Source organism: Microcebus murinus, chromosome 3 (genome assembly GCF_040939455.1).
Source record: "Microcebus murinus isolate Inina chromosome 3, M.murinus_Inina_mat1.0, whole genome shotgun sequence".
Classification (NCBI taxonomy): Eukaryota; Metazoa; Chordata; class Mammalia; order Primates; family Cheirogaleidae; genus Microcebus; species Microcebus murinus.
This window is the reverse complement of record NC_134106.1, coordinates 80,949,632-80,975,131: the sequence shown is the minus strand read 5'-3', so window position 1 is coordinate 80,975,131 and position 25,500 is coordinate 80,949,632. Positions and strand designations below refer to the sequence as shown.

The window sequence follows — 25,500 nt, the reverse complement described above, 5'->3', positions numbered from 1 at the left end:
CAAGCACCACCTATGGGCTCAGAGACTAAACTAGGCATGTCATTATCCAAACAAAAGAAATCCAAAAGTAAGAAGCAACAGCTGCTCCAGATGAAAATGAATCTGTAAAAGAACTTTGGAAGTATAATCAGAGTGAAAGGATATCTCCAAAAGGGAACACCAGCTCTTTAGCAATGGTTACCAACCAAAATCAGAATATTAAAATGACAGATGAAGAATTTTGAACATGAATTGTAAACAAAATCCACGAAATACAAGATAACATAGAAACCCAACATAAACCACAAAAACAATGTAGGAAATGAATGAAAAATTAATTAAAGAAATTGAATTATTAAAGAAAACTCAAACAGAACTTCTATAAATGAAAAATCCATTCAAGAAAATACAAAACACAGTAGAATAGGTTAGATAAGGTAGTAAAAAGAAACTCAGAGCTTGAAGACAATGCCTTTGAATTAAACAAGTCATTCAAAGACATAGAGCAGTAAAATAAGAGGAGTGAGCAAAGCCTACAAAAAAAGTAGGATTATGTGAGGAGGCCTAATATAAGATTCAAGGAAATCCATGAGGCTGAAGAAGGAAATATGCAAGGGTTTGAAAACCTATGTGAGGGAATAATTGAAGAAAAATTCCCTGGCCTTGCTAGAAACCTAGATTTGCAGGTACAAGATGCTCAAAGGACTCCTGGGAGATTCATCACAAAGAGGTGAGCACCACAACACATAGTCATCAGGCTGGCCAAAATAAATATGAAAGAGGTGCTCCTATGATCCCTAAGGTGAAAGTATCAGATAACTTACAAAGTAAAACCTATTAGACTAATTGTAGACTTTTCAACTGAGACCTTATAAGCCAGAAGAGATTGGGGCCCCATTATCAGTCTCCTCAAACAGAATAATTCCCAGCCTAGAATTCTGTCCCCTTCAAAACTAAGTTTCATATATGAGGAGGAAATAAAGACTTTCTCAGACACGCAAACACTGAAGGAATTTATCAAGAAAAGAACTGCTCTGCAGGAAGTATTCAGAACTAGATTATACATGGATCAGCACAATAGACACCCACTAGTGTAAAATCAGTCAAAAGCTAAAGGTCAAAGTCCACAGACCACAATGGCTCAAGAGATAAAACACAGCAACAAAGTCCTACTTAACAGGATGAACAGAAATCTACCTCACTTATCAATTCTTTCAATAAATGTGAATGGCTTGAACTCACCACTGAGGAGACATAGACTGGCTAAATAAATTTTTAAAAAAATATAAGGCAAGAATCTGTTGTCTCCAGGAAACACATCTAACCCACAAGGACTCATTCATACTCAAGGTGAAGGGATGGAAAACCATATTTAATGCAAATGGAAACCAAAAGAAAGCTGGTATAGCAGTTCTCATATAAAATAACATAGACTTCAAATCAACAAAAGTAAAGAAAAAACAAAAATGGTCATTATATGATGGTAAAGGGAATAATTAAACAAGAAGACATAATAATTCTAAATATTTATGCAACTAACACAGGTGTGCCCAATTTCATAAAGCAAATCCTACTTGATCTAAACAAAATGATAAACAGCAGCACCATAATAGCCAGGGACTTCAACATCCCTTTGACAGAACAGGACAGATCCTCCAAACACAAAATAGACAAAGAAACAATGGACTTAAACAGAACCCTAGAACAAATGGGCCTGACTGGCATTTACAGAACATTCTATGCCAAAACCACTGAATATACATTCTTCTCAACAGCTCATGGAACATTCTCTAAGATTAATCACATCCTAGGCCACAAAACATGTCTCAACAAATTTTCAAAAATAGATATTATACCATGCATTGTCACAGACCACAGTGGAATAAACTTAGAAATCAACTCCAACAAAAACATTCATCTCTACACAAAGTCATGAACTAAACAACCTTTTGCCGAATAGTTACTAAGTCAAGGAAGAAATTAAGATTGAAATCAAAAGATTCTTTGAACTAAGTGATAATGAGAACACAAGTTATTAAAATCTGTGGGATGTAGCAGTCCTGAGAGGAAAAGTCATAGCCTTAAATATCACAAATCAATAATCTAATGAATCGTTTCAAGGAACTGGAAAAAATGACCAAACCAATCCCAAACCCATCAGAAAAAAATAAATAACTAAGATCAGAGAAAAACTAAATGAAATTGATAACAAAAGAACTATTATACAGAAGATTAAGGAAACAAAAAGTTGGTTCTTTGAAAAAATAAACAAATCTGACAGGCCTCTTGCTAGATTAACCAGAAACAGAAAAGAAACAATTCTAATAAGATCAATCAGGAGTGAAAAAGAATAAATTACAACTGATACCATTGAAATATAAAATATCATCTCTGAATACTCTAAAAATCTCTATGCACACAAACTTGAATATGTGGACAAAATGGACAAATTCTTAGAAACACACAGCCTCCCCAGGCTCAATCAGGAAGAAATAGGTTTCCTGAACAGACAGGGAAATGCAAATCAAAACCATGAGGAGGTAACATTTAACCAGTGAGATAAGCCAGTGAGAATGGCTTTTATCAAAAAGTCCCAAAATAACAAATGTTGGTGTGGATGCAGAGAGGTAGGAACACTCATACCCTGTTGGTGGGACTACAAACTAGCACAACCTTTATGGAAAGTAGTATGGAGATACTTCAAAGACCTAAAAGTAGAACTACCATTTGATCTAGCACTCCCACTACTGGATATTTACCCAAAGGAAAAAAAGACATTCTATAAAAAAGACACCTGCACTCCAATATTTATAGCAGCACAATTCACAATTGCAAAGATGTGGAAACAACCTAAGTGCCCATCAATACATGAGTGGATTAATAAAATGTGGGATATGTATACCATGGAGTACTATTGAGCCATAAAGAAAATGGTGAACTAATACCTCTTATATTAACCTGGATGGAACTGGAGACAATTCTTCTAAGTGAAGTATCACAAGAATGGAAAACAAACACCACATGTACCCACCATTAAATTGACACTAATTGATTAATACTTGAATGCACATATGGAAATAACATCCATCAGAAATCGAGGAAGTAGGAGGATGATAAATTCACACCTATTGGGTACAATGTACACTCTCTGGGGGATGGGCACACTTATAACTTTGACTCAAATGGTACAAAAGCAATTTATGTAACCAAATGTTTGTAGTCACATAATATATAATAATAATATATATTCATAAAAAATAAAATAAAAGGATAGAGAGTATCAGAATGCATCTCATGGGATGTCATAAGGGTAAGTTTTGTTTTGGGAAAACCTTTTCCTTAATATATAATCTCCCGCATCATCAGTTGAAAAAAAACTATTAGAAAAACATTGGGGAAAAAAATCCTGACAAAAAACAAGAAAATAATTCCTGAGAAGAAACTCTTTAAGAAGCTTAGGGCAGGATCTATAGAAAAAAGTATTAAATTATATTAAGATACATTAGAGAAATATTGAATTAAAAGATAATGACATATTTCTAGAGAAGCATAATATCATGAATTAACATACAAATCCAAAACAATACAAATCAAAATACCAATACAAATTTGTTGAAACTCAAGAAATTTATGAATAAACAAGAGTCAGGGAAGTGTTAAAAAAGTATAATAAGGGTGACTTGTATTGCCAGATGTTAAAACACATTAAAAGCATACAAATATTAAGTGTTTGTACCTATATTCTAGGATTGTGTGCGATTTCTTTTTCTTTGTGGTTTTAGCATTTTCAAAATTTTATTCAAGTTTTTATAATCACAAAAATCTTTGGAAATGTTATATCTCTAAATATTTCTTAATCAGTGTCCTGCTGGGGGCTCCCACATCCTCCCACCTCCCTCTTCCTTACCCCTTACCCCAGTCCCACCCCTACCTCTCAGCCCCACCTGCTTTCCTACCTTCATGGGGAGGGAAAGCTGAACTACCTGTGGGGCTCCAAGGGCTTCACAGGTGTTTGTCCTTCTTTCCTGCCTCCAACACCCACCATGTCCATCTGACTATCCTTTGCTTTGTATTTCCATCCTCCAGAAAGTTCCTTCTGACCTCTTGTTCCCCAACCTTCTTGCTCTTCTTACAACATAGGGAAACTATTATGTAAGAAAATTGATGACCAAAGGAAAACAAACCTAGATGGAAGATGCTATTTCCCTGGGGAAGGGAGATATATTTTATTATCTTATGTTGAAATCTGTCCTACTTATTCCTCAACCAGGTTATTTTTAAGATTCGCGTCTTACTCGTGTTTGAAATCTTTGACTTAAGAGACTTAAAACCAGTTTACTGAACGCAACTCAAAATACTTTTTTTAACACAAATTGGCTATATTATTACGGATGCTTATAATCTTATTGTTCTTCAGTCAGATTTCAATAATCTGTTTGAAAATTTTCACAAAGAAACTTAAAGCACAGAGATTTTAAAGGGGGGGGGTTATAAATGGGGCATCTATTGACATACCTGGAGCAGAATGGGTCCCCTATGGTGGCCTTCACTAAATGTTGTTGTTTTATTGTTCTGAATACTCTAGCTAAGTGCCCTTTGTGGCCCCGTCTGCTCCACTTATCTCTAGCATCAGTGATCCAAATCTTTCTCTGACCTTTTGAATAGAAAACCGTTTCCTTTTGAACTCTTCTTCCAAACGGGCATCTTGTCATTCTTCTTTGTCCTCCACAATATTCCTTTGTTGGTTTTATGGCTTTTTGCCCCCCCTCGTTTTAAGGAAGAAGGTGTTAATGAACTCCACAGTTATAAGCCAAGGGAATAAAAAAAAAAATCAACTCTCTGTTCAAGAACAACTCAGAGTAAACAAACTTGCCTTCTAACCTGTGAATTCACACAAGGTAATGGTGGTAAGGCGGTAAGCAAAGCAGGGCTTCCTGGTCAGTAGAAACAAGTGTGTATTATCAGCTGGATTTTTTTGTATGTTTCTGCAGTCTATACTGCGTGTCTTGTCTTATAGGCAGCAATGTCCAGCAAAGCAAAAAAGAAAGAAAGAGAACTTCATCATGCTCTGTTACTCCTAGTGTGTGATTCCAGCTAAAAGAAAAGGCACAATTCTTAACAGCTGTCCCAGAAAGTCACTCTCATAAGCTCCCCTCTTTTGAACAGGCAAAGCAAAAGCTCACACACCAAGTCACCACCACAGTCAGAAAATGAGTCATTATGGAAAAGGCATTTTTGCATAATGGTTTATCTAAATCCATCTTTGTGGACTGATGCAAAGTATCTTTAAATCAGGCATTGGGGTAAAAAGAGAAAAAAAAAAGGGACCTCTCTTTATTTGGAGACGTCAGATATAAAAAGAAAAGTCTCTAAGCTTCCCCAAGCGAGATGGGCTGTGCTCACAACCTGGGCATACCTCTTCAGGACAGATAAAGGTGGCAAAGCATGTGATGTCAATTAACCTCCTTGAACAAAAACGTGGCTGTGCACAGCCCTCATTTTTGTGGTTGCATGGCTTGCCCCTGTGAGAGGAGCTGTTGTGTCTTAGAACACCATCTGAACAACGCAGAAGTGCCAGTGACGGCCCCATTTTCTGCCCGGGTGTCCTCTCCCTCCTAGCACTGCCGACCCCCAGAAGAGACCCGTTGATAGCCCGCGTGCTCCAAGCTGCTTCATTAGAAGCAAGGAGCAGCCCCCATTCACTTGTCTATTCCCAAGACTTGTGTGTCTGGTAGGTAAGAGTAGGGGGCGGGTAGGGGAGCATACCATTTATTTAATTTTGTTTTCTTAACTAGAGAAAGCATTTGTTTGGCTAGGTTGCACCTATTAGATATATTAAATGTTCATTCTGAGCCATTTTATAATCTAAACCAAAATGCACTTATCATAGATGTCCCAAACCTTGTATGGCTCTTTTATCTGTTTTCTAAGCAGCAAAACTGACAACATGATTTTGGAGATAAATTCACATTGCTTGTGGGTGGTATTAATCAGGAAAAAAGTATGAAGGAAAAGACTAAAATATTGAGATGGCTTATATTAGTTGGGATTCTTTCAATTGTGAGAGACAGAAACCCAAATTAAGCAGAAATGGCGAAGATTTAACTTTGGAATTGAGAATTCTAAGGGAGTTCAGGCGTGGCAGGATCCAGGAACTCCAGGAACTCAAACAATGTCACAGATCCCACTTGCTCCTTCTTGTTCTATCTCTCCTTTTCTGATTCTGCTTATCTCTATCACTATTCTTTCTTGATGCTAACAAATTCTATCCTTGTGGAAGGAAAGATTGTTACCAGCAAAGATACACCCTACATCTTCAGAGAGAGAGAGATTTTTTCCCCACCTAGTCCAGCTTGGAGGACTTCGGTTCATCCATGCTGTTACATGGCTGTCTTCAGCCGTGTGTCTGGATTGACCAAGCCAGGTCATGACCCACAGGGGCTGTATGCAGACAAGGAGCTTCCCAATGGAATCAAAAGAAAGGTAGAAAGATGTGTTGGCCAGACCCAAAGTGTAGACTACCACAAACCTAGACCTTGTCCAGGAATATACTATAATAGGAGGTAAAATATCACTTGGGAGCATTATGGTATATTGAATTTTGTAGTCAACCAGCTCTGGGTTCAAATACTATGGGGTATTAGGGAAATCTATTTAAAGTCTCTGAACCTCAACTTTATGCCTGCAAAATGTACCTGAGAAGGTTAGTGTAAGGATTTGTACAGTAAGTGCCGGCAAAAACTAAATGCTCCACAAGATGTTAATCCCTGTAGTGATCAACAGCACTATTTGAAGATACCATACTAAGTGTAGTTTGCTGTGGCATGTTTACATGTTCATACGAAACACCCACCTTCATTCAACTTTGTCCTGCTTTCTCCTGGTGACAAAGAACAAAGCCCTCTCCCAGTGTGGTGCCCACTTACACCTTCTCCCCACAACAGCTCACACTGAGTGCCAGTTCTTTCTTCCTTTCCTGTTACAAAGCTTCCATTTCATGTCTCCTTTCCATCTCAGATAGCCGTCAAATTGAAACACAATCAACCAAATTCACCCCTGCAGTGAAGGAAGCTGTTGGGGACATTAATGAAGTACTCTTACTGAGATTGCATACATTATCCTTTTTTCCATTTAATTCTGGAAATATAGGTAGTAACAGACTAGTCTCCACCAGAGATGTTTTGGAGCAACACAGCTTTCCAGCACCCCTCCAGTGTTACTAGGTAGGTAACCATCTGTATAGAAAGTTGGATCTGATTGAGACACGGGATCAAGTAATGGGCACCGAGGGCCATTCAAGTCAACAATGAGCTTTTATCTGAAACATAAAATCAAAGGTCTTTGGTGATTGTGGGACCAGCTGCCTCAATAGCCTGAGCTCAGAATGACACGTGACGATCTAAAGATCCTACATTAGACCTGGAGGTGAATACAATTATGATACACTCACAACTAAAATTATCCTCTATTTTATGTGTTGTTATACTTTTACTATCTACAACTAGCATAGATATTATGTGTATTATTCCGACACTTTTTGTTAATATGACTTTGAAGTTCACCCATGTTCATACACACACGTAGCTCGAGTTCATTCTTTTTTAACTGCAGACCTAACAGTTGATTTGGGAGTTGTACACAGTTTATCTGTTCTCCTATCCATAGATGTATTTAGTCTGCTTTCAAATTTTTATAATTACAAACACATAAATAAATATTTTATGCATGTGTTCTTGTTCACATACTCAAGAGTTTCTCTAGGCTACACACCTAGGACAGCTATGAGCACCGGTCACCCTGCCAGTTACTGCCCAGTGCTTTCCACAGCCATTTTACTAATCAGCACTCTCATTAGCAATGGGGAAGAGCTCCCACTGCCCCATAGACTCACCAGCACTAACCAGCTCTTTACACTCTGTTAATCTGCTAGATATAAAACATATTATTGTACAATGGCATTTCCCTTATTATTAGTGAGGCTGAGACTTCCTCTGTGTCCTAATCATGCGGTGTCCTATTCTTTGAATTACCTCTTTACATCATTTTTCCCATTTGTTGTCTTCTTTTTCATTGATATTTAGAAATTCTTTGGGAAAAAAAAAACAACATAGTGTCAGATGCCAGGAGGGATTTGTCCTCTTGTCCCAGATTTTCAGCTGAGGCTGAGGCTGAAGAGTGAACGTGCTGAGCTCCAGCCAAAGGCCCACTGAGAGGGACGTTCCAGAGGAACTGGTTCCCCCCACTGTGTGCCTACCGTCACCCACTCTCTAATGAGCAGCCACTGCATATGAAGAGAGAGCACCGATCACCCTTGGACCTGTGGTAGCAATGTCTGGTTTGCAAAAAGAGCCTATTTCTTCCTCACCCTACTGGGGCAAGGGACAAATCCCCTGGAGAATTATTCCTAAAACTTGCCATGCCAGTGAGAAAAAAGAGAGACTGGATTTTGATTCCTGCTGTGCCTCTGCTCAGCTGGTAGAGTTGCTGAACTGTCCTTGCGCTCCTAAACTGGAGAAAAGTGGACTTGAGAAGAGGTGACCTGGTGGGCACCACTCACTCCTGGGCACACGCCACCGGACATGCTGGTTTCTAAGAAGTAGGAAGATGGATCCCGAGCCTACATGCCGACGACCTGAGCGTAGACTTCCCAGGTGTGTGGCCACTCACTGCATGGCAACCTGAATGTAGCCAGATCTCTCCGCCGACCCTTTTTGCCAGGGTGTCTGCTCAGATGTGAGCTGCTTGTAGGACATGAAGCTGTCACCATCTATCTACCTGATGCCCTTGGGAGAGAGCCACCATGTGTTGTCAAGGATGTAGACATGTTCCTTTCCCATCTCTCAGTGTTCCAACTGGGCTAGGAGAGAAGGAGGAAGAGGACAGGTGCATGACAGCACCCCACATTCACCTTCGTTCCTGCCACTAGGGTCTCAGCTCCTATCTTCCTCCTAGAGAGGAAGAGGAAAAGAAAAGCCTTGAACCAAGTGATTCAAATTTTAATATGCACCAGAGCTGTATCATCCTATAAACCCCAGATAACTCTGCAAAGCACCAAACGTGACTGCAAATCTGTAAATCTAGTTGAAATATCATTAAGGGAGCTTCTACCCAGTGGGAAAGGGGGCTTGGCATTCGTGTAAAAATCACGATTGTATCATTCTGCTGTGAGCTCAATTACCTGGCCACATCCGTCTTCCACCTGCCGCAATAGTCTACGGGGTGGTTGTGATGATAAAGTGAGATTTCATTTTGCACTCTTCCTACCTCGATGGCACGTCTCTAGAAAAGTCTACAGCAAAACATTTACAGAAGCCTAAGGCTGTGTGTTGTGTTTAAAGGGATGGGTTTTGTGTGTGTGTGTTTCTGAGGCAAGAAGAAGGCATGTAGAACCCCAGCGCTCCAGTCAGTTCTCAGCGACCTGTGTACTGCTTTCAAACCAAGGTTGCAAGTTCTTTTTCAAATCCCTTCGGAATTCGGAGGGAAAGCACCAGCGCGCCCCCTGCAGGACAAGTGGAGCAACCGTGGGCGCCGCTCAAGCCCTGTGCGATATCACCTATAATGGGTTTGGGTTTGGGACCTGCGGGCTGCTGATCTGCTAAGGGGTTTTAAGGTTCCGTTTTTGTCACCGAAATTAGAATAGCAGATACCTCCTGAGAAAGTAAACAGGGTTCACAGCGTGGCGGGGCAGACCCGCAGGGGCTGGAGGAGGGAGGCGACAGTAGTCCTGAGGACAAGCCATGCTTCCCCAGTTAGCTGGTCCTCAGCAAAGCAGGACCCCTGCCCTCTGCCCCGCGCCACCGCCACCGCCACCGCCACCCCTCCCCCACGGGCGACTGGGACCCCCACGCATGCTCTCCGTGCTCATTTTAGTCTGGTTTCACGGGGCGACAATTTCCCCCAGTACTGAGGGAAAAACCACACTAAATGATTTATTCTATTAATACATATTCCAAAGCAACCACTCCAATGGACACACTGGCGAGGGGTTAGCCTTGGGTTCAACCTAGGCCAACCTGCGTGGCGGAGAGCACCACTCTGTTCCTAGCAAGCAGGTGTCCCCCTGGCCACAGCGCTGTCGCACGATCAGGCCTGATGGGGCGCAGAGCCAGACCTTCGCCTGGGCCGTTAGGTGAAAACCAGTCTAGATGCTGTGGCCTCTTCGTCCAGGGAGGTCACATTCAGGCCATAGCCCCTTGCGGCTAGTGTTGCATGCTTAAAAGATGGAGAGATGGGGCGGGGGTTCTCCAATCAAATCATTTGTTCTTGCATGATTTTCTTTCTTACTTTTCTCTGCCTGCACCTCCCCTCCCCCACCCCAACCATCTCCCCTCCCCTCACTCGTGGCTCTCTCCTCCATTCCTTAGCTTGCCCGTGCCGTCAAGGCAGAGACCATGCTTTCTGCTCATCTCTGTGTCCTAGGAGGCCCATTTGTTCAATGAGTGGTAGAAAACAACAATAAAACTATGAAAGGCCAGTTTGAGGCTAAGTGACCGCCAGGTGCTCTCTCATTACCCCTTGAACTGTCTACAGTACACGGCTTTCACCTTTGGTTTGGAAGGGGATGGGTAGGGTAGAGAAAATTACGGGATTGGGAATTGCTCCCTCCAGACCCTGAGTGCCCTTTCATAGAGGTGGGGCTTCCAGGAACCCAAGCAAAGCACACCTGTTAGATTCCCTGGCTCTGGCCACACCCTGGAGAGGTGGGACAGACACAGCCCTTGCAGGGTCGCCTTGGGAACTCTTGGGAGCCATGTTGTGCAAGGCCTGAAGGGAGACCAGATGCTCAGCCTGGCAACAGAAATCTGCCACCATTTGATATTTGTCCTTCAAACCCCAAGCTAAGGCGTAGATAGAAATATGGTTCTTACCTTGCTTGGAAGCCATGGCACACATTTGCAAGTCAACCTGAGCAGAGGAAAGACCATGAGCAAATCTCACCATTGCTCTTGTGTCCATGTTCTCAATATTTATTCATTCAGCAGATGTCTGCTGAGGTTCTGGGAGGCGTGGCTGTACTTTCTGGGGCATATATCGGCTATAGTAAGAGCTGAGAGGTGCAGACCCTTTATTTTCACCCAGAGTAAGACAGACAAAGCCAACCTGTTATTCATTCAGTCAGAAATGCTTTGTGGACGTTTTGCCAGCTAACTGGTGTTGCTTGAAACAGAAAATTGGGAAGGAATCAGTGCTCAGACATGGAGGCTGGGAGTGAATTGCCTATTATCCATGCATCTGTCCCCGGTAAAGTAAAAAATTGTTGCTACATTTCAATAATATATCAATGTCGAGGGCCTACTTAGAAGACCTATAGCTATCTTAAGATTCCAAGCATCCCTTTTAGAAATGTCTGGAGAATATCCGTGCCCTGTCAGCTGTCAAATGTGAAATGCAATCAGAGAGTGTGACATCAAAGCAGGGCCAGGCATATCCTAACTTCCCAAGCTTTCTCTCAGTGTTAGAGGCTCTCAGCCTCCTGGTAAGGGAGAAACTCTCTGTGGCAGCCTCAGTCCCCAGCCTCCATCCTCTTCCTCTCGGGGACCATCCAGGATAGTCATCCACATGGACCCCTAAAGACAAAAGACCCCCAAATACAATATAATATGGTTTTTTTGGTTTGGTTTTTTGCCTTGGATTGAGTGGGGAAAGGCGACAGGCAACACAAGTCAGGCTTTATGGTTGCTGTTGTTTAAGTAGCTCACTCTACCAGAGACGTTACTGGGAAAGGCTAGACCATTCTCCCTTGTGTTTTGAGGCCTGGGCTTTTCCTCGCTCCTGTATTATGGGCGGTCAAGTTTCTCACCCAGCTGGTTGGAAGCAACAACAGAGCCTGAACCTGCAGGGGTGCCCCCGCCACCATGAGGAAGCCTCACTTGAGAACGCGCCCTGCTAAGAGTCACCAGCAGCAGGGCATATGCCATCTGGTAAGTGTAAAAGACAGGGAAACAACAGGGCTGGGAATTGCATAACCACACCCTGGAAAAGCGACATGTACTAATGGGTCCTTCAAGATCAAAAACATCCCATCCCAACTTGTTGATTATTTCTTTTGAAATGTACAAAAAAATATATAAAACAAGAAATTTCTCATAGTCATTACCAAAATAGGAACTCAGACTTGAGCCAGCAATTCCTCACTGGGACACCTTAGAATACTTCGCTTCCTGGCATCTTCAGCCAGCGCTGGTGGGCGTCAAAATTGGTTCAAGCTTTCTGGAGGGGAATTTGGAAGCATGCATCAGATAGACATCTATTCTATTTCCAGTAACTTATCCAAGGCAAATCACTAGATGAATTTACTTTGTTAGCAAAAGTAACAAGTTGGAAATAACCTAAACATCCATGTGATGATGGTTCATTTTATGTGAAAGCCTGGCTGGGCCACAGGATGCCCAGATTAAACATTATTTCTGGGTGTGTCTGTGAGGGTGTTTCCAGATGAGATTAGCATTTGAATCCAAAGATTTAGCAAAACAAATGGTCTTCCCCAGTGTGGGTGGACGTCATCCAATTCCTTGAGGGCCTGAATTGAATAGAAAACAAAGGAATAAGGAATTCACTTTCCTTTTCTTCCTCTACCTGACTCACTGCTTGAGTTGAGCCATCTCATCTCATCTTCTGCCTTCAGATGGGGAGATTTTTATAGCATCAGTTTCCCAGGTTCCCAGGTCTTTGGAGTTCAGCTAAAGACACACGTCACTGGCTTACTGGGTCTCCGGCTTGCAGAAAGGGAGATGTGGGTCTTCTCAGCTTCCATAATCATACGAGACAATTCTTCATTATATATACATTTATTTAACCAGATTTATAAATTGTATTAGTCAGGGTTTTCCAGAGAAACAGAACCAGCATGACATTTTATATATGTATGTGTGTGTGTGTGTGTGTGTGTGTGTGTGTGTACATACATATAAATGTCAGGTTAAACAAATTAGGTATGTATTGTAAGATCAAATCTATGTGAATGTTCATATACACACAAAAAGGATAGATATTTTTGTAATTTCTTGTTTTTCTAAGTTTTTTCCAACGAGCAAATAATTGGAGGAGAGCTATTTATATTTTGAAAACCAAACCATATACTTCTTTTCCTAGTGTCATCCTGTTCTTCAGAATATTGTTATTTCTTTTCACAGGCAAACTTGTTCAAGTGACTGAGGGTTGAGGTTTTTTTTTTAATTTTATTTTTATTTTAATTTCAACCCTTTTTTGGGATAAAATGTCAAACATATTCAAAAGTAAAAAAAAAATAATGCTACAAACCCCCATGAACCTCATTCACAGCCAGCCTATTTCACAACTTTCCATGCCCCTCTCCTCTCCCTGCTCTGGCTTATTTTGAAGCAAATCTCAGACTTCATCGTATTTCATCAATAAATGCTTCAATAAACCACCTCTAAAACATAATAATGTCCTTGAAGACAGAATAATGCAATCATTATACCTAAAAATTCAACCATAATGCTACCATAGCATGAAATATCTAGTCAGTGATAAATTTCCTTAGGACCATTTCTTACACCTGTATTACTCTTGGGTGGGTTACCTAATCTCATATGCACTTAATTTCTTCAGTTTTAAAGTGGAGAGAATGTTGGATAACTGAGAGTATTAATGTAACAATATATTTAAAGAGCTTGGCATAGACCCTGGCACCTTGTAAATGTTTTTAACTGGTAAAATGGTGTCATTTGTGATGTCATACACTTTTTGGTCCACTAGGCATTTGTATGAATTGGCCCTTATTCTATAAATATCCTGTTCATATTCTTTAGCCTCTTTTCTAGTATTCAGTAAGGATGCCAACTTTTACCTTTCATATTATTCACCATATTTTTTCAGATTGTTCTATGCTTTTTTATTTTACTTATGATTATGTAATAAAATTTGTCACTCTTCCCCTCTCCTTGTTCTGATCCAATATAATACACTTCTATACTTTCTAGTGTTTTGTGGTTTCCTATTTTTTATTCAGTTCATATAAATTTTGAGAGTTACTTTTTGAGTCCTATAACCCATTCATTTAGTTAAAAAGCAAAAATGTAATCACTCTCTAAGCTTATGAGCTTATATTTTTTATAGAGTCAGGCTTTTCTTAAGAACCACTGTTTAAATTAACTCAGTTTCATAAGGTAGGCCTAGGATTTACTGTATTCAAAATGAACCAACACCCAGTGATTGTCTAGGGCTTGAAGTACATTTCACGTATTCATTTAGTCTTTACCACCACCCTATCAAGGAAGTTTTATTCCATCTGTTTTCTAGAGATGAAAAACATAGTGGCCCAGAGAGGTCAGATACCTTGCACCCACATTCTTCAATTCCAAAGCCTTACCTGACATATGCTTCCCTTTCCTCATCCGCAAAGCGGAAATTCTTAGAGCATCTGCCTCCCAGAGCTTATAGTCTATTAATACATGTAAAGCATGGAGAAGAATAGTGCCCAGTAGGTGTTAGCTATTATCACCATTATCACTAATGTAGTAATAAGTACAAAATAATAATTATGGTAAAAAATAATAGTATAATGAAAATAATAATAATTATTATTGCAACATAGTAAGAGTTCATTGATGTCTCACTAGGTGCCAATAAGCACTTTACTTATAGGGCCGCCTACAATGTCTGATCCCCCTTTTACAGATGAGGACACTGAGGCACAGAGCTTGACTGGCCTGAGGGGATCAGAAATCAACAGTTTAGCTAGACTTGATCAGAAATCAACAGGTTAGATGGACTCAACCAGCAAGTGGTGTGGTTGTGACCGGAGTCCAGGCCACCATTTTGGAATCACTGTCACTAGAGTCCTCCCTGGCGGGTTTGTTCCCACAGCTACGTGTGTGTGCACAGATTGCTGCAGTCTTGGAAACTGAAAGTCAGGAACACAGTGACAAGCTTAGAAAATGGCATTATCTCAACCTTCTCCACAGCCTAAGATGAAGAAAGATAATTCTTGACTCTAGGTTGGAACCCCACCAAGAGGCTGATTATGTGTGTACCCGCGCGCGCCCGCCCACTGCCAGCAGGGGGAGAAGGGCTCTGTGAGCCGCGGGAGAGAGACTGTGTCCCCAGCCGCCACTAGAGGGCGCGACGGCGCCGTGGGAGTCTTCCCTGTTTTTGCCCAGCCAAGGCGTGAACCTGTTGTCCTCTGTGTCCCACGGGAGGAAATGCTTTTCTCTTTCTTCAAGATTCTTCACCCACTGGGCTGCTTTCCTTTCCTCTTGATGCCATCCTTTTGCACGGGCAGGAAATTATGCCCGCTTTTACTATCCTGTGGTCATTTTAAAAAAACAAACAAAGCTGACTGACTGGAAGTCAGATAATTAAAACAAGAGCAAGTAACAAGTTCTTGACAGAGCCACGGGGACTGAAGAAAGCAAAACCTCATGACTGACTGGGTGACCGGCAGCCTGGGAAGCTGTGTTTTTCAGATCCCATCGGAAAGGCATAAGTGGGTCACTAAAACAATTTGGTGAACCGTGACCAGCATTTTGAAAAAAATTGAACTAGACTAGAACAAAATAGAACAAATACCACAGAATAGAACTTTTTTAAAAAATCTGTGTTCATCTGTCTGTAGACTGAATTTCAAAGTAAAATGTATTTCTTCCTGTACTTTACAGTTTAAAAAATACGAAAGCCATTGGTAGTGGCTATCCACGCTTCAGCTAAACCTGGGGAGTTTTAATTTCTGCACCCCTGGCTCTGTCTTGTGTTCGGTTGCCTCTGAGATGGAGAGAGAATGAAAATTTACATTTCTCTGCAAAAAAATAGCAAAGTAGACACTTCTAGATTTATAAGAGGGAAAGAATGAAAATGTGGCTCTGTGGCCAGGCCACACTGTATGTCGTATTGGAAAACCATCTATCCTCTGTCCAGGCTTCTCTCCTTATATAATGTTTTTATTTTCCAGAAAGGTGCTAACTAGACTGGTGGTGGTGGCTAGGGTGGGGGGAAGTAAATCCTGATGACAACAACAAGGACAAGGAGACAAATCCAGAAAAGTAAGGGGGTCAGAGAGGGTGTGGGGACCACAAACCCACCAGGACAAGAAGCTTTGGTCTCCAGGATTCCCCAGGTTAAAGAGAAAATACCAGTAAATCCATAAACCCAAGAAAACAGAAGGTGCCCGTGACTCACACTGAGAACACTACATCTACTAAGTGACAAAAGAAAAAAAAACTACTGCACATTATCCTCACGTTTTCCTATAACTACAATCACAGTTTGGGTTTTGCCCAGTTGTTCAGTTGGCAACACCACACGGGGAGAAGACTCAAGGTGAAAAATATTTGAATGTTAACAAGCTGATTACTCGATTATAGAAGAAAAAGGTTTTCATTCTCTAAACTGATAAAAAATGTTTGGGGTTTTCACGGGGTGGTAAGCATATAGAACTATTTTTTTATGTTGCTTACATGAGAAAGAGATTTATTTTATGAATTACTGATATTTCTAACATATACAGTTTAGTTTTTCATTGTGGAAAAATGGGGGAAGGGCATACGCCACCCAAGCCCAGGCTTCCAGGTAGGGCTGAGCCAACATGACCCAGGTGACGGCCCCAGCCCTCACCCCATCCCCTTCTCCTCTAAGTCTGAGCTCAGCTGGGGTCTAGAATCCCAACCCAGCCTCACCCCACACCAGGAAAGAAATACAGGGAAGAGGAGACGTAGAGCAAAGCAAGTCACGCTCCTTCCGTCCAGCCTACTACGCTTCTTTCTTCTTGAGCCCAGTCAGGACAGATCTGCTGTCTCCCTTTCTGAGGGGGCAGGAGATGGAGGCTGAGCAGGACACCCACACGGGGACCATAAAATCTCCATCTTGTAGGTCAGTTCATCTGGAGGGATATCTCTGTGCTTTCCATTCCCTTTCCTTACTTTTTCAAGGTAGTTGTACCAGAGCGTCACAGGTGAGCAGTGGCAACTGCTACCGTCAACAAGAGAACCTCAGAGGAAAGGTGACTTTGGTTGACATTAGGCAGGGCTCCAAGGTCCTCGTCAAGCCGAGAGAGTCCTCTCCACGCACAGCCTTGGAGACCGGGTTGGATGGCGTTCGGGCGCATGCAGCGCACCCAGCAGCTCTCTGAGTGTGTGTGTTGGGGGGTAGGGGGGTTCCCTGCCTCTTGGGGCCCCAGAGTGACCGCATCAGAGATGTGAGGCCTCTGGCAGTTCAGCCTGGCATCTGCGGCTCCCAGAGGCCAACCTCAGCAGCTCAAATCCAACTTTGCCGATTTGTCATCTGTGGAATAGCCTCTGATCGTAGAAGGAAACCAGGGAGGAATTTTCCACTTTCTTAATTTTCCAGTCTCAGCCCTGGATCTATCAACCGCACAGCATGCGTTGGAGGGAAGTTTATAAATATAAAGCAGGACCGGGAGCAGAGGAAAGGTCAGCCGACCAAGACACGGCAGGAAGCTGTCTGAGTCACCGCAGGTCCCCATGGGTGTAGGAGGCCCGGAGGGGGCATGGGCCCCACCCCCTCCTCCCCGTCTTGGTAGGACAGCCCCTGCAGGTCTCGTGTGGGCCGCAAAGCACTTTCACACATGCGTCTTCATCTCGGTGGATATTCTGGGGAAAGACCTTTTTCTTCCTGGACCCTTTATTAGATGTGACTCAGTCTCTCCCCAGGCCTTTCTCACGAGCAGACTCATGGGGAAACCAAAGGAAATGGGTTTTGTGTCGGATTCAGTCATCAAAGGAAGGTGAACTGAAAGGTAATGGCGAGACTCAGCACCTGCATTTATTTCACCTTCTTTCTGACAGGTTCCCTCTCTCAGCCCTACCTGGGCTCAGCCCCTGCAACCCGGGTCACCCCAGCAGCACCCGGGCCACCTCGAGGACCCCAGCGACCTCATAACTGTGCAGGTCCAGCAGGGGGAACAGGAGAGCAGTGAGGGTAGCCCTCGGGGGTCATACTACCTGCCTTTTGGTTACCAGTCATTGAACACCCAAACCTTTCTTATGTAGATTTGAACTTGAGACCCACCAACCTGCCTACATTTCAGTGGTGAAGCCAGTCTAATTCAATTATTTGTATTTTTTTGATACATTGTATCCCTATCATTTCATTAAAAATTGGTAGAAAATTTTAAAACGAAAGTGCTAAAGCTTGTGATAATAAAATTAAAAATGATATGGCAATTTGAGTATTCTAAATATCAAATATTTAGTGTGAGGTTTACGCTTCTTGATCTTTAGCAGCTTGGTTATGTGTTCAGTCGCCCAGGTAAAAGTTTGAAGAACACGCGTGAGGCAGTGGAAGCATGTCTGAAGGCCTGCCTGGTGGATAAAATCCGGTGATCTCAGTGGTTAGGTGGGGGGAGTTCCATCACCCCTTCTCCCAACTCTCCCTTAGGACAGAAGCCATTCTTTGATGTGGGTAACTAACAACGTCTCCATTTTAGGTAAAAGGCTACACCAACATTACTTCAAGCTCCTCTCTGCCATTACCACCCTGACCCAAGAGTGCCTGTGAGCTCCTGCCACAGAGATTCTGGGGCGCTCTGGAGGGAAGCAAAGTCTTCCAGGGAAAATTGGTAAGTTTTGCTGAAGTAGTGCTGGCATGACACAGATGGCAACGGTGAACAGCCACCCGCGCCTCAGTCGTGGAGTGTCTGAGGGACAATTGGACATGGTCTGGCTGCAGAATGGGTCACACGGTGCTGTCCATCCCAGCCTAGTCCTCAGGAGGCCCAGGCTAGTGGTGGCATTGAGGACGAGGGCAGCCCATTTCAAGAGCTTCCTTCAAGAACTCCTCTGGCCTGGGGCCCTGCTTGGAAGAGTGGGTGCCACCGAAGGCTGGTTCTGGCTCCCAGCCATACTTAGCACCCACCTCCCAGGAATGGGCTTCAAAGCTCCTTCAGCCTCCACCGTCAAGACCAAGCAGTAAGTAAGGACAATAGTCTGAGGTCTCACCAGGAGGGGAGCCTTATTCACATCCAGGAGGATGAGGACAGGCTGGCGTCCTTGCGTAGGTGGAAAAGGACACCAGCCAGGAGACAGAGCAGGGCAGCCTGGCCAGCTCCTCCTGCCCAGATCCTACACCACAGAGTGCAGCCACAGACCCCAGAGACCCTGGCATGCAGCACCCTGTCTCTGGGGCATTTTAAGAAGCTAGTGGAAAACAGGATTCTTCAAAAACAAAAGCCACCTAATGCAAAACATTTAATGTCGATTTTTTTCCCCTCCTCAATGAAAGCTTTTTCTTAAATATCATGGCCAGAGTTTTTCAAATGTGTCCAAACTGCCCATAAATCACTATTTATCATGCCCATACTGTACTTCACACACAGCATCTCACTGTGTCTGTCACCACCACATGCAGGGAGGCTGGCCAGCTTCTCAAGGGCCCCATAGGTGTAAGTGGAGCGGGTGGGTGTCAATCTCAAGTTCCTCTTGCTCTTAACTGCTAGGTACACAGCCACCAGGTCCCCAGATTGCTAGGAGGTAGTGGGACCCAGCGAGAGGTGAAATCCAGTTCATTGCAGTGCTTCAGGCCACAGGTGTGCCTCAAATGAATTTGTTGCAGGAATCAGGAATATGAGTAATTGAGACATAGCCTTATTCATTGATCTCATTCTTCTTAAACTCACCAGCAGTTAGGAAGCATCCATTCCAGAAATATAAAATTCATGCAAGAAATTCTCCATCTTGAATGTTATATTCCATATGCACCCAAATGCTACTGATTTGTCCACTCCCAGGCAAAAACAAGACAAAACAAAACAAAATATGTAAGCTCCTGCCAAAGCCCTGAGTAAATCACAGGAAATCACTCAGAAGCCTTAACTGTGTACTTCTAGAAATCAGTTCCTAGATTTTTACAGTACTACCCATTTAGTTCCAACCACTGGTTGGTGGGACTAAGGGTTGGCATGCTTTGCTGTGGGATAAGAACTACAGCACCGTTAGAAGTCTGAGGTATGTGTCCTAACTCTGCCACAAATTGCTGAGTGTCTCTAGTTACCCACTTCACTTTCCCGGACCTCAGTTTCTCCCATGGTAAAACAGGACAGCTGGAACAGAATCTATGTTGCCCAATCTTTTCCATGCCATGACACACGTAGAAACAAATAAAGCCTACTGGGGTGAACAGATAAGGTCCAAGACTCAGGACACACCAAGGAGAACTATCTCAGAAGACCTGTAGCTCATTTGTGGCATTCATCCTGGAAGATGGATTGTTTAAATACCACTAAAATTCTCAGTCTGTGCTACTCCCCAAATAATTTTTAGGAGGACTCCAAATGACTCCCTTATCTAACTTGCCGATCACTGGACTTCTTCGTAGAATCTTGTGAAATTTGAGATCACATCTTATGAATACAGAAACAAAGACTGTCTAGAGCAGGGCCTATAGACCCGCTATTAAGATCCCATTAGTGAGCATGACTAAGTCTGTCAACCTTCTGAAGTTGTAGCCAAGATGTGGTGTGTGTGCTGGTTGCTCTGGGGAGATACACACGGCTCTCAGCAAGTTATCCAAGGGGAGATAACTCCACTGTCAGAAAGGGCAGAACTTACTGCTGTCGAAGAAGCCTAATCTGCCCTTTAAGACGTGTGGGTGTGTTTTACAAACCCCAAATCAGAGCAGTGGTCTGACAACAGCAGAGTCTATTCAAACCTGAGAACCAGCCCGGAGTTCAAGCATGTGAGATGCCTCCTGTCCCCTTGAGTAAAGGAGCACTTACATAGGACACAAAATGCATTTTAACAAAAATAAAATTTAAAGTAGCACCTAAGTGGACACATAGGTACTACAGTAATAGGGTATTGGGCAGGGGGGAGGGGGCGGGGGAGTGGTGGTGGGTATATACATACATAATGAATGAGATGTGCACCATCTGGGGGATGGTCATGCTGGAAACTCAGACTTGTGGGGGGGGAGGGCATTTATTGAAACCTTAAAATCTGTACCCCCATAATATGCCGAAATTAAAAAAAAAGACCAAAAAAAAAATTTAAATGTGCTGCCATAATCCATTCATATTATTACATTGATAATACATCTTTAATACTTTTCAACAAAAAGTAAACTTAAGACACAAATGGGAGAGAGAAAAGCTTTTCGACTTAAAATTCCAGCTAAAGAATTCACCAACAGAGCTGGCCTCAGAGGTTTCCAGAAGCTACCTTTTCTTCTGACAGGTTGGCTTTCTTTTTTGCTGACAGCTTCGACTGATGTCCTGTGGACTCAGTCATTCATTTATAAATGGTTGGTCACTGGAGAACCTGATTTCTAAATTCATAGGCAGGCCGGGGGCCCCTGGGAGAGGGCACATCCCAGGCTCTGTCCTACTGTCCTGATGCCGTAGCTGCTTCTGCCTCCTTCATCCTTTGGAGGGGAGCCTCTGGGAGGGAAAGGGCAGGATGCTAGGGACACCCCCAAATCAGAATGGTGGGGGGATTCACCAATTCTTTGCCAAACCACAAGCCGGTGACCACTCACCCATTGTGGTCCAGATTCTACTGCCCAGGGGGTCAGTCAAACGACCAGAGACGGTGCCACCTGCTCTTGGGTGGCCCCCTGGCATGGCCAGGTCTCATGAGCCAGACACGAGCAGACAGTCTCAGAGACCATCCCAGGGAAGAAAAGACCAGCAGATAGTGAGGGGGCAGAGTGAGGAATAGATCAGCGACGATCATTTTTCTCTTGGGAACAACAGAAGAAACAGCTTGTTTTAATTAAACTAGCAAATCCTCCAAGAGGAATTATGATCCTCGTGTTGGAGAGATAAACTGAAATGCAAAAAAATTACAAACATATCTGATTAGAAGGGCCGTCGATGGGCTCATGGGGCTGTTTGGTGATTGAGTGTTTGCTCTCCTCTCCGTACCCTGCAAGTAGGGAAAAGGAAGGAATAAAGGAAGAAGGGAGGGATGAACTATGTAAGAATAATGGGACAAAAAGTAAATATTATGGGTGAACCCTGAGGACATTATGCTAAGTGAAATAAATCAGACACAGAAGGACAAACACTGTATGATTCCACGCAGGGAGGTACCTTGTGCTCAAAGCAGCATAGCAGTCACCAGGGGCTGGGGAGCTAACGTTGAATGGGGACAGAGCTTCAGTTTAGGAAGATGAGAAAGTGCTGGAGAGGGATGGTGGTGATGGTTGCGTAGCAGGTGAGCATACCTAATGCCACCGAACTATAGGTGCACTTGAAAATAGTTAGGATGTGTATATTTCATGTTCATATATTTTACCACAATTAAATTTTTATGAAGCAAATATTAAATAACAAAGAGTGGCCCTATGTCAAGTCAGGGTAATAAACAAGTAGGATGATAAGCATATCTGTCATGCTATGTCACCTTGCAACATAAATTCTTTAAAGAGAGGAGTGGGCTCCTTAGCACTTAAGAGTCCACCAGGCACTGAGTACCAACCACTGCCTGTGAATGATGGGCACAGTTTGCCCCACCCCGTCCTGCTTCCCATGCCATCCGGGACTCACAGTTTTCCCAGCTCACCCTCCTGCACCCACTCCTGCCACACTGCCCAGCCTACCCACGGGCCAACTCCATTCCAGCCCCCACTGGCCGGTCCTCATAAGGTCCACTCACTAAGCCTCAGTGTTACCAACCACAGCTTGCAAGGGTTGGTGTCTATCTATCTAATTTCCTCAAGCTAAGATCTTGGAAAGTACTGATGAAGGTTTATAACTCATTTTTAGTATTAAAAAACTGTGTCAGTCATACACTGATGAGGGCATGCACTGGCTCATTAGAAGCTTACATCACTTTCGTGGACTAGAATTATGTCATCTCTGTGCGCTAATTGCACTTCTCGCATGCTGCTCAGAGTTCTGGTTGGCATAGGTGCCTGGAAAGAAACGGAAACAAATTCTTTCCTACTTTGGTTTGACGCATACAGTCTCTCAAAGAATGTGCCCACTGGGAGGGTGACCAAAGGGCAGTGGTGGCCACACCCCAGTGTGTCCCCACTGGTCTAGGTGACCCCTAAGTCACTTGCAGTAGCAACGTGCTACTACCGTGGTCGCAGCTCTTCGTTGGCACTGGCAGAGGGAGAGAGACACAGACACAGTGGACACTGCCCAGGGGCCAGGCCCATCACACTGGACATGCGAAGACAAAGTGTGGCCACCACACCAGCCCTCCCCAAGCCCCAGACTGCTCTCCTGCCGTCCCCTGACAGCCAAGGCTCACGTCTCAGGCCCTGTGGGAGCCGTGTCATGGGCAAACTTTCTGACACTTCAACTGCTATCTCCACAACCCGCCATGACCCGTTCCCGAGGGACAGAAGTGCCGTGTGTAGGGGACTGACATATATTTTCCTAGTTTAAGAATTAAATTTAGTAATGTACATGCTCTGCCCAGAGCATTTAAAAGTAATATGTTCCAGACAAGGCCCCTATTGCCTTGAGGCATAACAGAAACAAGGTGTTGCCTAGAGGTATAACAGAGGACCTGAGTTGCAAGTAAGCAAGAGCTATCCCGCCCCATGGTATTGGGGGTCTGGAGGCTATGTGATAAATACATTGTTCCTGTTATTGCTGCGTACACCTCATAAGATGTCTGGTCAGTCAGTGACGGGTAAGACCCCACAAGGGAGGGGTGACCTAAGCCAGGCACAGCTGCCGGGGTTCAGCCGAAGATCTTAGGGGGTCACCCTAAGAGAAGCTGGGGATGAGAAATGCCCCCTGTGGCTCACCTTGCCCATCCTTGCTAATCTCGGTCCGTCATCTATGCCTAGTGCCTAGAGCAACCACCTTGAAATTCTGAGTCAGGGGATATCTGCTTTCCTAAGGCTACACATTCCAGAATTTATGGCTATCGCTGCCACGCCTGGGTGGTTATGTACAAGGAACTAACTTTAATCTTTTAGAGTATAAAAATAAAACTGACCCGGTGTATTATTTATTATTACTCGAGTCAGCCGTTTGTACGTGTGTCCGCGTTTTTCCTCGTGGTCTGCGTTTGTGTTTTGTGTTCTGCATTCGTCCTCCATCCTGTAAGCGGGCCACGACACCGTGTCTCCCCGGTGACACAGCGAGTGCCCGCCAGCATCCGTGAGCCACCAGGTTGAGCAGGCCTTCTGGAGAAGCCACATTTCTCCCTGAGGAAATAGCATGATCCAAGCAAATGCACAATGACAAACAGACCCTCTCACAAGTCCCTAACTACGAGCTTCGGGGGTGGACAGCCCCCGGGAAATGCATCCTCGCCCAGCGTGAGCCACCACAGGATGACGAGTATCCATCAGTGCGTGATGAGCCTGGGACTGTCCTCCCCGCCACCGGCCATGTGGCCATGGGGCGTGTGCCGCAGCAGCTGGATGGGAGAACGAGGCGGATACCTCCTGGGTGGCATGCGGTACCTCACTTTCTTCCAAAACGCGGACTTTGCACACTGCGGCTGCCCCGAGACGTCCCCGCTCCACTGGACGGCCCCGTGCTTCTGCCTGATGTACTGGATCGACTCCGGCAAGGCCGCGTAGTCCTCGATTTTCTCCAGCTCGATCAGAATGACCTTGATCCCGTCCTGGACGAGGGCATTGTAGACGGCGATTTGTTCTTCCGACATGTTCTTTAACAGGCCCAGGCCCAGCGATTCGGGAACCAGGATGACGATCAGCCTCCTGCACAGCCTGCTGCTCACATCGATGACATCGGCCACGGCTGGAAGCAGAGGAAGAAGAGTCAGCAGAGCTCACGATTAAAACAGCCCACGTCAAAGTGCCACCGAGAAGACCGCAGACAGGCTCTGGGAACACGGACTTTCAATCAACTCAGCTTAGTTGGGAACAGAGTGACAAAGATTTTTACCCTTTGTTGTCTCGTCTGTGAAAGCTTCCTGGCTTTCCCTGAAGAACTGGTCCTCTGTGGGCGTGAGTCATGTTTTTGTGTGGTTCGTTGGTATGTCACTTTCCCCGGGCAACAAGCCTCTCACCATGCCTGACTCTATATTCCCAAACCAGCTGGAGGTCTGGTGTATATTAGATGACGAACACATTTTAAAAAATAGATTTTAAAAGGATAGGAAAAATGTAGTCTGAGCAAATATTGTTACTGATCTTGTATTTGTGTTTTCCTCTTGTTCTTTACAGCTATTTAAATGGCCAGGATTTATATAGCTAAAATAGAAACCAAATAGCATGCCCTGATGATTACTTGGGGAAGGAGGGGCCAGTTCTTTAAATGCCCAGCTCTGCAGGTGCTGTCAGGTCTGCAAATGCCTCTCGTAGGATATAAGAATTGCCTGTCACCTCCCCAAAGGACAGGTCTTCTTCTGTTTGGCTGATTTTTGTATTTCTAGCACCTAAAACGGTGTTCAGCACATAGAGGTTCTCAATAAACATTTGCTGAATAAGCGAGTGCATGACATTTCCTGGTGGCTAGGAAAGAAGGTTTATTTCAAGATTTCAACCATTTTACTGTATAGACTTCAAAGAAAGAGAAGAAAGGAGACAAGAGGGAACCGGTGTGTGGAGTGTCTAATGTGTGCTAAACTCCACACTGGGTCCTCCTCATTTAACTCCCTCAGCTGAGTCAGGGAA

At 43.8% G+C, this 25,500-nt stretch overlaps 1 protein-coding gene across 2 annotated transcripts in view; it reads right to left on the bottom strand.

Annotated features, from left to right (window-relative positions):
• Positions 1-21,033: 21,033 nt before the first annotated feature.
• IL1RL2 (interleukin 1 receptor like 2) overlaps positions 21,034-25,500 on the bottom strand; it is a 46,672-nt gene continuing 42,205 nt past the window's right edge. For both annotated transcript variants that reach the window (XM_076001062.1, XM_076001063.1), the window contains one exon: positions 21,034-24,622. In XM_076001062.1, the coding sequence (XP_075857177.1) occupies positions 24,204-24,622 (419 nt within the window). In that variant the 3' untranslated portion in view covers positions 21,034-24,203. The remainder of the gene's footprint in view (positions 24,623-25,500) is intronic.